The sequence below is a fragment of the Triticum aestivum genome, chromosome 3B, assembly GCF_018294505.1.
Source record: "Triticum aestivum cultivar Chinese Spring chromosome 3B, IWGSC CS RefSeq v2.1, whole genome shotgun sequence".
NCBI lineage: Eukaryota > Viridiplantae > Streptophyta > Magnoliopsida > Poales > Poaceae > Triticum > Triticum aestivum.
This window is the reverse complement of record NC_057801.1, coordinates 840,963,289-840,975,201: the sequence shown is the minus strand read 5'-3', so window position 1 is coordinate 840,975,201 and position 11,913 is coordinate 840,963,289. Positions and strand designations below refer to the sequence as shown.

The window sequence follows — 11,913 nt, the reverse complement described above, 5'->3', positions numbered from 1 at the left end:
TATTCTCGTGGTGCTTAGGCGAAGCCCTGCGCGGACCACTTCACCATCACCGTCACCACGCCGTCGTGCTGACGGAACTCATCTACTTCCTCGACATCTTACTGGATCAAAAGGACGAGGGACGACATCATCGAGCTGAACGTGTGCAGAACTCGGAGGTGTCGTACATTCGGTACTTGATCGGTCGGAGCTAGAAGAAGTTCGACTACATCAATCGCGTTGTCAAACCCTTCCTCTTACGGTCTATGAGGTTACGTAGACACACTCTCCCCCTCGTTGCTAGGCATCTCCTATATAGATCTTGCGTGAGCGTAGGAATTTTTTTGAAATTACATGCTATGTTTCCCAACGTGTTTATATATGATCTCTCATTTGATTATTGCGACTGATTCGTGGTTATTTTTTCTCCGCCATTTGCTTTAGGACCCACTGCTCAATATTGATCTAATAAAGTTTGTTTAGTTTTGCTGCATTCTTATTAATTTTCTCATAGTATCTTATAGCGATGGACTTATTAGACGATTTGTAAAATTATAGATGTGAATGTTCGGTGGCGCGAGGCATGAAGAGATTCTTTTTCTAAAACACAATACAAATGTATGCTCACAAAATGTACATAGGCTGCATCATACGATCATTTTGAGATTGACAAATTCACCAAAGACACTTTGTAGTCAACGGGAACACCTCCTCCCACTGAACGAATATCATCAAAAAGCCTGAAATAAATTAAGAAAAATACGAGCATCAGCGTCAAGTCTAGGACTTGAACCCTGATAGATCGGGGATACCACTATTCTTCTATAACCATCTAATAATAGATAGGTTCAGGCCGCCACCCGAATATAGTCTAGTTCTTTAAATGAGTCCTAAAGCAAAGCTCAACAATCTGGACGCGAACGCGACACCACTCAGCAGTTGGTTGTAGGCGATCTGGCCCCAGTTAAATTACATAGTACGTACGCTGGTGAGCGCGACGTGAACGGACGAGAGAGAGAATCCTAGCCAGCCGTAGGGCCGGACGCGCCACCTAATCTGAGTTGATTGGTCTTGGCTGCTAACACGCGCGCAACAAACCAAATTGACGGCTGATATTAAGAAGACACGTACGGCAGGTCGGCAAGAATCGCAACCAATCGGCCATGGACGGACGGCGCTGCTACGTCCGACGCGGACAGCTGAATGAATCATCACTTCATCAGTAGTGGGTGGTAGGCTTTCCCTTTACCCGAATTCATCATCATCAATAAGAAAAGATATATCCCCTGTGGCGCCGGCGCCGGCGCATAATAAAAGGAGAAGTTTCTTTCGCTTATTCTGGAATCGGAACCCCAGCAAGCACCATCCATGGCGGCCATGTCGTCCTTCCGCCTCCTTCCCCTCGCGCTGCTGCTCCTCCTGCTCGCCATGGCGCACGCGCGGCTGCAGCCCACCATCCGGCTGCCGTCGGACGACGGCTCCGTCGGGACCAGGTGGGCCGTCCTCGTCGCCGGCTCCAACGGCTACTACAACTACCGCCACCAGGTGCGCACGCTCTATCATGGATTCTACTCTTTGCTCCTTCGCGTCTCACTCTAATTCCGCCCGCTCCAGTTTTTTCTTCCTGTGAGTTAAGAATAAGTAAACGTGGGAAATTTAAGTAGTGGCTCATGTATGCTGTTCAAAGCTATGAGATCGATGAGCCAAATTTGGAGCTATGCACGATCGTCTCCGTTAGCCGTCCAGGTAGGCACCAAGTTGTCACTGAACTTGAACTATAATACGGCTGGTGGTATAATTATACGATCACCGGTTCATCATAGAGCTCCGTATGTTGTGTACGTGGCACCATGTTGACCGATCAAACAGTCCACATAGCAAAAAATTGCTGCCCTGTGAGATGGCAGCTCTCTACCCATGCGGGGCTCGTCTGTCAATGGTAGAAAAAATAGATAAATGGTGCAAAAGAATCTAGGATCATTTTGTTACTGAGTTAGTGTTTCGTCAATTTTTTCATTGTTCACTGCTGAAAAGGATTTTTTTTCTATCCGAGCTGATACTAAATTCTTATCCGTTTGTCTCGTAAAAAAGAATCTTCAGATGTGGGTCATGCGCTGTGGCCCAGCGAAGCCAACCCACTTATTTTTCTACCCATGCACCTGAGAAATTCCGCACAGGGCGATAAATAGTTGGAGTTTTGCACAGAACAACCAATAATGGGCTAGCCCATTTTTCTTTTTTCTGTGCCTTTCTCTATCTCTTTTTTACTTCCAAGTTTATTTTACTTTTCGAATTTAGTTTGTAATTTAAAAATTCTCAAAAAAAAATTGGAATTAAAAAAACAAGTTTTAAAAAATGTTCAGAATTCCAAAATTTTGTTGCTATTTTGAAAAATAGTCGGAACTTGCAAAAAAAGTTTCCTATTTTTTCAAAAAACATTTATTGTTAAGATCTAAAAAAATGCATTTCAAAAAATGCTCCAAATTCAAAAAATATTCTTGTTTTAGTGAATTTTTACCATTAAAAATAATTTTCATGTATAAAGGATACACATTTTCAAAAATCTTATGAATGTTCAACACATGTTCCCATTTTAAAAAAATGTTCACAAATTCAATTAATGTTCATGTTTTTATGAAAAAAGTTGGTGTTCTTGGAAAATGTTTGTGAATTTTAAAAGATGTTCCCTTTCGTATTTTTTTTGCATTTTTCCAAAACTGTACATAATTTTTACAAAACTGTTTAGGATTTAAAAAAATTGTTCATGTTTCATAGAATATTCAGCAACTTCATACTTTAAAATCACCTTGATTGTAAGAATTTAAAGAAAAAGTACATTGAATAACTCATGGGCCTTCTCTGGCGTATGATGATGTAACAAAACTCTTAAATGCCCTCGATCAATTAATGAAAAAATAGTGGATTGATTCCTTCGCACGCGGCGAAACCGAAAAGCTAAATGTTACTTTTTTGTGTGCACACAAGGTTTTGCTTGCACATATAATTTTCACTGACTTTAAATGCATACTATTTTACATGGGCATATGTGCTAGTTATAATTAATTACAGGTTAGCAATTGAATGGAAGTAAGGTGTGCCCAAGTCCCAAATAATTGTGCATACTTTATTTTATTTTATTTTGCATCAATCTCGGAGAGAATTTGCACAAATCATATCTCTGGAGACAATCAGCCCGCCGTGTGCCCATGCTTTCTCCGACATCATTACTGTTCACGTAGGCCTACAACCCTGGCACAAATCTCAATGCAACCAACACACATGCAAATGGTAAAGGTTACAATGCACCTAGGTTTAGAAAATCCACACTCGATATTCTAATTCTTTTGTGTGCATAGCTGTAAGAATAGGTTAAAAAAACGTGTTCCGTGTTTGTTTGGTGTTGCTGCCTATCTCAGAAAAAAAATCCCTCCTTGTTCGTTTTGTTGACGACAATGAATAGTGTATTTTAATTTGTGGACCAAACTTTGCACTTTGCAGGCGGATATTTGCCACGCCTACCAGATATTGAAGAAGGGTGGCCTCAAGGATGAGAACATCATCGTCTTCATGTACGATGACATTGCGCACAACCTGGAGAACCCAAGGCCGGGCGTCATCATCAACCACCCCCAGGGTGGAGATGTCTATGCTGGGGTCCCTAAGGTAATCATGCATGCGTATTCACGGAAAACTTTCCAGTATTTGTTGATGTAGTAAAGAACTAAGATTGGTATATATTACCTTATGGAATGATACAAACTGTTTGATGGTTGCAGAAAAATGTGAATATGGTATTACTCTAGAAATTACACGAACATAAATTTCAATGGCAGTTTGTACCGCATTGAAAATGATTAAATACCTAAATTGTGATCAGTCTTTATGTCATTTTCCAGTTGGCCTTTGATGTCAAATTTCTATGTGATAATGTCAACATCTTGATGGAATGAACCAATATATTCCAATGATCATGCACCCCTATCGAGTATCCACAATTTTCTGTCTGTTTGACTGAATCTCCACTGTAGGACTACACTGGGAAGGAGGTTAATGTCAAGAACTTGTTTGCTGTCCTTCTCGGTAATAAAACCGCTGTGAGTGGTGGGAGTGGCAAAGTCGTGGACAGTGGCCCTAATGATCACATTTTTGTGTTTTACAGTGACCATGGGGGTCCTGGGGTCATTGGTCAGTATTCAGAACATGCCATTCTTTTATTCTCTTCTTTCGAGAATTTTAGTATCTAAAACCAGTCAGAACAGATATTTCATATAAATGCAGACGTACATACAAATCTAACATGCACAATTACCTTATTAGTGTCATGGTTTTTCTGTTCTGGTAAAACTTTCAGGGATGCCTACCTATCCATACGTTTACGGTGACGATCTTGTAGATGTCCTGAAGAAAAAGCACGCTGCTGGAACCTACAAAAGCCTGGTACCCCATCGTCCTTTGGTTATTTTTGCTCGGCACTGTTTGCTGGTTAAAACAATGGCCTGACTAAACATTCAGAAAAAAAACAATAGCCTGACTCTTATTTTGCAGGTATTTTATCTTGAAGCCTGCGAAGCTGGGAGCGTCTTTGAGGGGCTTCTGCCAAATGACATCGGTGTCTATGCGACCACCGCGTCGAACGCGGAGGAGAGCAGTTGGGGAACGTATTGCCCTGGCGAGTACCCTAGCCCTCCGTCCGAATATGACACCTGCTTGGGCGACCTGTACAGCATTTCTTGGATGGAGGACAGGTATCCCGCTTTGTTGTACCATGTTTAACATTCGTTCACATGCTAAAATCATGGTTTGATACGGTCAGTTCGAACACACGTGACTCATATTTGTTAGTACTTTCTGGTACCGTACATGTGTGTCGTTTCAAAATGATTAACTAGTAACTAGTAGGGCACTTATCATACTGCACTAGAATAAAATGTCACCAAAATGTTCTCATATTGGCTGCCATGGTTGTCATTGTTGCATTCACCATTTTATAGTTGAACCCTAAGTCAAAATCCTTGGATCATTTGTTTGAAAGGAACTAGGTTTTTCGTTATGGTTCGTAGTTGTGCTCGAATAACGTGCAACTTTCAATGTTGACAGTGATGTACACAACCTGAGAACTGAATCTCTCAAGCAGCAGTATGACCTGGTAAGTGCTTAAAACTCCAAAAAGAAAATAGATTATTAATCTTGGAGCAGTTCTTTCCTAACATAACTAATTAATGGTGGAGCAGGTCAAGAAGAGAACGGCAGCTCAGGACTCATACAGCTATGGTTCCCATGTGATGCAATACGGTTCTTTGGATCTGAATGATCAACATCTCTTCTTATACATTGGGTCAAATCCTGCTAATGACAACACTACATTTGTTGAAGATAACTCACTGCCGTCCTTCTCAAGAGCTGTTAATCAGAGGGATGCTGATCTTGTTTATTTCTGGCACAAGGTTCCTAATTATATCATGAGAAATCTCTCATGCTACTTTACGCACAAAAATAGAGTATTCATAAATAAACTCAGTAAAAAAAGATGGTTAAACTAACTGATTTCTTTCTTTCTTTTGTTCTGCATGTAGTACCAGAAATTGGCTGAGAGCTCCCCTGAGAAAAACGATGCTCGGAAGCAATTGCTCGAGATGATGGGTCATAGATCTCATATTGACAACAGCGTCGAGCTGATTGGAAACCTTCTGTTTGGTTTTGCGGATGGTCCAATGGTCCTGAAGACCATTCGCCCAGCTGGCGAGCCTCTTGCTGATGACTGGAGTTGTCTCAAGTCTACGGTAAGGCTCCATTTTGACATCGTTTTGCTTCCTCATGTATCAACATCTCTTATCTTACTTGTGCTTCTGTTGTGTTTTTCATATTGCCTATTGGTCATGTGTTAATTTTCTGGAACTACCGGGATAAAATTCTGTAGATAAAATTGTTGTTATTGGTTGACTGACAAATAGAATATATCCCAATAGTACTGGAAGAACGCGATATATATTCAGGACTAATATTATTCAGGATCGATATTTTCTGGATTGAAACTTTGGATGCTCAAGTAGTTTCTTCACTTCGACATATTGCCAGCTCTCTATACATACATACATACATACATACATACATACATACATGTGTCATATGGAATATACTATAATTAATGCAGTTACAGCATGTAATTTCTTCTGCCCCTGCTGTGCATGACTAATATTATGTCCTCCCTTTCTTCAGGTGCGTGCTTTTGAATCACAATGTGGCTCGTTGGCGCAGTATGGAATGAAGCACATGCGGTCCTTTGCAAACATCTGCAATGCCGGCATCCTTCCTGAAGCGATGGTGAAGGTGGCCGCTCAGGCGTGCACCAGCATCCCAACCAACCCATGGAGTGCCACACACAGAGGTTTTAGTGCTTAAACCATAGTTGAAGCAACTCAGCCACTATTTCAGCTATTGTACCATATACCAAAGTCACTTCCTATTCTCACAGAGTTAGTACATAGTGCTTGAACGAACCTTAGATGTAGATGAATAAGAATTATGCCCTTATTTCTGCTATTCCACCACACCAATGTATCCTCTTTGTGCCCAACTTATAATGTACATATACAAAAGTAGAAAGGTGAGTTGATGTGATTGTTGTACATACTCATGATAGTTTGTGATCAGATGTGTAGCTCGCAACTCCATATATGAAGAATGCAAGCGCTCCTATTTCTACGTAGACTGTGTAATCTCATACCATGAGCTGTTATTTTCCAATCCATTTGAAACCCTGCAGCTACTTGTGACCAAACCATCAAATATCCAGTTCCGACATGCTTCGGGGATAAGTGGACAACACAACTCGATTTAGGGCATCGGTTGATGGCAATCAACTTAACTCATGAACTTCATTCCTTCCGATTCCGGTCGAATTTTTCTGGTGTATTCTCAGTGCAATATGTTTGTTTATCGAAGGTCATCCTAACAAAGGATAATCTAAGGTCATCCTAAGGAAGGATAATCTGGCAACATGAATGTGACATGGTAGTAAAAAATGTTGTTTTCCTGATCTGGAGGAAACAAATCGCCATCCTTTTATCCTCTGACGATTTGCCGCCCTTTCTTTGGCGTATGATTCATGCAACATTTAGCCTGCCTCCACCTAATAGTATAGTGAATCTGTTTGGAAATTGGTTGGGTGGGATTTATCCTAAGTTTAAGGAAAATATGAGTGGGAGTTTGTGTTTTCCTGTGGACATTGGAATCTTCATAATGATTGCCTTTTTAACATAACAAGAACTAGCCGGGCTACCCGCGCATTTGCGCGGCTAGGTTGTTAACCATTTGGTTTTTGTTCCTTCCTAATTATTTGGCCTCTTACTAACCATTTGTACGATTAAATTCTCCACCGTTTGTAGGTCATTATAGCAACACTGAATATCCCAATGAAACATGCAAATATTAGGTTGTTAAATAAATTCATTGGCATGTGATGTTGTAAGACCGATATAAAACCATAGATGAGCATTCATGGCAATCTTGGTGCTTTTCGTCTTTGATACACTCCTCCTTCTCCCTCATTTCGTGTCATTGCTCAATAGGTTTTGGAGCAATTCCCCTCCAACAATATAATCTAAACTTGAAATGCTCATATGTAAAGTTATTTTCTTCCACCCATATAAATCAAAGGCCACATTCTTAGTTACCTTTCTTGATTAATGCTGCCAACCAACATATGCATCGAGGGATGCTCATCTTCTATGACGCTTAGTTTTTTGTACTGATAATATTTAACTTAAATATTCTATCTGACTCATTCCCTTCAAAGCATATTCAAGATAATCATGCCCGTGTTTCTTTCTATCATCTTGTAATTTTATTAATTATACGAATCATAAAAAGCCAATTATACGTCAAATATTTTTAAATGTATCTTCTTATGAATTTCATATGGAATGAAAAGAGAATTTGTGAACTTCATTTTATTTTCATTCCGAATCTACATTAGTTCAAACTGAAAGTGTGCTTATATTCTTCATCTAAAATTTCATATTTTTAAGTTACTAAGAGTAATTTTACTCTTTATGAACGTGTATAGTTGTATCATTAATGGATTTTCTCAAAAGAAAACCTACAGATTTTCTAAACATTTCGGTGTCTACTGTTCGACATCATAGTAATTAACCATCACTTCATCGGTGCAAATGTGTCATCCCACGTAGGCGAATCATAGAGACTTATATATATATTTCAAGCTAATGTTACTTAGTATAATAACTGGTGTATAGTAAGAAAATATCTGAAGATTAGATTGATATGACTTGAGCGTGTGTGATGGTCATTATGAATGTTTCATTCTTTCTTCTGTCTTAACATCCAAACTCACCATGCTGGGTGCACATTTTAATTTTTGTTATCGGTCCATTTTTACTATGTTTTGTGGGGTGTTCCACTTTTTTACTGTTGTTACAGATCAATACATCCAAACATTCTAACATGGTGCATCTATCATTTATGTCATCCTATGGATGAATTGTTACAGGAAACTAATCACTATATCTTGGTACAATGCATCTAAAACCTGTTTAACGTGCATGATTTTATGACATAATCTATTTGAATTGATTTGATCCATTGTGCTTTCAGTTTGAACATATTTTGTTATCGCTTTGAACTCTGAACTCAAATCGGCGCACGTAAGGAAATAATTAGAGGCAAACTAATGCAAACTGCCGTGGCACCAAGGATTGAAATAATCATGTACCCCTTCTACCATGTATCACGCTTGCATCCGTGTTTGCCGAATTGGGATCACCATCTATTTCAACAGCTTCATGGCCATATCAAACTCTTTGATGTCAGCATATCAGACCGGTCTTATACCTTGTCTGACTTATAGACCAGTCACTACTTGGTAGACCGATATTGCCATACAGACTTGTCGTAGACCTTGCTGCAGCCTCTATAGATCGATATAGCTGTGCAGATTCGTGTTCAACTTGTGGTAGACTCCTGGTGCCTTTGTTTGTTCGTGCGAGACGGTGGTGGTCGTCTATCTATGGTGGGCCGTAGAGGGGTTGCTGCCATCCCCAGGTCAACTTGACGGGCTTGGTGTAAGCATGTCTATTTATTTTACAAGAGTTGTGCATGTATGTTTGCTGTTGCACATCCTTCCATTGGTGCTTCTGCAGTTGTTTGAAAGTCACCGATCAACCTTACGTATCCGTACGTGCCGCACAACCTGTAAATGTAATGGCGGAGATTTCTGCCTGCGGCCGTGTTTGCGGCACAATCAAAAGCACCGCTCGAGGAGCTTGTTGTACTCATTAGAAGCCTCCCGTCATGGGGAACACCGGCATCTACAGATCCACTCAACGGTGCTGCTTATATTATATGATTTTAATATGATTTTGGTTATGGTGTTTTCTTGTTCATTTTTATACATCTTTTTTGTGTTTTTTCACGCACTGTAATTTTCGCATACATTATATGTAAATTTAAGTAAAAATAAATGGCATTTTTTGCTATGAATCTGCCATTGCAAATTATTTTTGTTTGTACGATGGAAAATGCCCTGACTTTTTTTTACTTTTTTGGGTTATTATTAAAATATATTCTTGTCCACTCATGCCCACCATTGCAAATTTAAAGTTGTTGGCATTTTTATTTAAAAAGGTAAAAAAAACTGGGATTATTTGTCTCAGGAAAAAGCAAAATCTGGCCTTTTTTCTTCTATTTTTTGCGTTGTGCTTTTTGAATCACTTTTTGGGCCGTTAGGGCTGAGGAGGCGTTCGCACTGGGGCTTCTCCTTTTAAGCCAAATTGTTCGTCGTGGGTGAGGTATCATATCGAACGTCTCGTTCGGTCTGGCACCTGCCTAGGTCGAACGGTCGGGAGATATCAGAGTTCTTTCTTTTTTGGTTAGACCAAGGTAGTATTATTGTAGGCAGGATGGCAATTTAGACCATATCATTTTTTTCTTTTTGTTTTACAACATTTTTCTTGGACAATGGCAATTTTATTAAGCACACCATGGTAAATTCCCTGTTTACATAGTAGTATGAAAAAAAAACATTGACATGACAATTTTTTGGCCTTTTGTGACATATCAACTTTCTGCATCCTTTATTCGCAATGTAGACTTTTGCCATGTGATTTTGAAGTAGTTCAAAATGGAACAGTCAAAGAAGGAGTTCTTGCCTGTGTTGCAAGGTGTGAAGTTGAGTAACACTCAAAAACCCGACCATGACAGAAAATAGAAAGAGAATGAAAAGTCATTCCCTATACCTCAGTCATAGGTTCTATAAAGTATGATATGCTGTGTACCAGACCTATTGTATACCTCACCAGGAGTTTGGCAAGAGGGTACAATAGTGATCTAGGAGTAGATCACTGGATAGCGGTCAAAATTATCCTTAGTGGAATAAGGAAATATTTCTTGGTTATGGAGGTGATAAAGAGTTCATCGTAAAGAGTTACGTCGATGCAAGCTTTGACACCGATCTAGATGACTCTAAGTCTCGATCTAGATACATATTGAAAGTGGGAGCTATTAGCTAGAGTAGCTCCATGCAGAGCATTGTAGACATAGAAATTTGCAAAATACACATACGGATCTGAATGCGGCAGACCCATTGGCTAAACTTCTCTCACAAGCAAAACATGATCACACCTTAGTACTCTTTGGGTGTTAATCACATGGCGATGTGAACTAGATTACTGACTCTAGTAAACACTTTCAGTGTTGGTCACAGCGGTGTGAACTATGGGTGTTAATCAAATGGTGATGTGAACTATTGGTGTTAAATCACATAGCGATGTGAACTAGATTATTGACTCTAGTGCAAGTGGGAGACTGAAGAAAATATGCCCTAGAGGCAATAATAAAGTTATTATTTATTTCCTTATTTCATGATAAATGTTTATTATTCATGCTAGAATTGTATTAACCGGAAACTTAGTACATGTGTGAATACATAGACAAACAGAGTGTCACTAGTATGCCTCTACTAGACTAGCTCGTTGAATCAAAGATGGTTAAGTTTCCTAGCCATGGACATGAGTTGTCATTTGATTAACGGGATCACATCATTAGAGAATGATGTGATTGACTTGACCCATTCCGTTAGCTTAGCGTTTGATGGTTTAGTATATTGCTATTGCTTTCTTCATGACTTATACATGTTCCTATGACTATGAGATTATGCAACTCCCGAATACCGGAGGAACACTTTGTGTGCTACCAAACATCACAACGTAACTGGATGATTATAAATGTGCTCTACAGGTGTCTCTGATGGTACTTGTTGAGTTGGCGTAGATCGAGATTAGGATTTTTCACTCCGATTGTCGGAGAGGTATCTCTGGGCCCTCTCGGTAATGCACATCACTATAAGCCTTGCAAGCAATGTGATTAATGAGTTAGTTGAGGGATGATGCATTACAGAACGAGTAAAGAGACTTGCCGGTAACAAGATTGAACTAGGTATTGAGATACTGACGATCGAATCTCGGGCAAGTAACTTACCGATGACAAAGGGAACAACGTATGTTGTTATGTGGTTTGACCGATAAAGATCTTCGTAGAATATGTAGGAGCCAATATGAGCATCCAGGTTCCGCTATTGGTTATTGGCCAGAGACGTGTCTCGGTCATGTCTACATAATTCTCGAACCCGTAGGGTCCGCACGTTTAACGTTCGGTGACGATCGGTATTATGAGTTATGTGTTTTGATGTACCGAAGATAGTTCGGAGTCCCGGATGAGATCGGGGACATGACGAGGAGTCTCGAAATGGTCGAGCCATAAAGATCGATATATTGGAAGGCTATATTCGGACGTCGGAAAGGTTCCGAGTGATTCAGGTATTTTTCGGAGTACCGGAGATTTACGGGAATTCGCCGGGAGAAGTATTGGGCCTTATTGGGCCATACGGGAATAGAGGAGGCAGGCCAAAGGGAAGGAGGC

The 11,913-nt window shown here is 39.9% G+C and overlaps 1 protein-coding gene across 1 annotated transcript; it reads left to right on the top strand.

Moving 5' to 3' along the window:
* Positions 1-1,153: 1,153 nt before the first annotated feature.
* Positions 1,154-6,681, top strand: LOC123072843 (vacuolar-processing enzyme gamma-isozyme). Its single transcript, XM_044496509.1, has 9 exons — positions 1,154-1,524; positions 3,478-3,642; positions 4,008-4,164; positions 4,331-4,416; positions 4,525-4,724; positions 5,077-5,125; positions 5,211-5,423; positions 5,553-5,759; positions 6,196-6,681. The coding sequence occupies exons 1-9, from the start codon at positions 1,348-1,350 to the stop codon at positions 6,376-6,378; spliced, it is 1,437 nt and encodes a 478-aa protein (XP_044352444.1). The 5' UTR covers positions 1,154-1,347; the 3' UTR covers positions 6,379-6,681.
* The last annotated feature ends 5,232 nt before the right edge of the window (positions 6,682-11,913 follow it).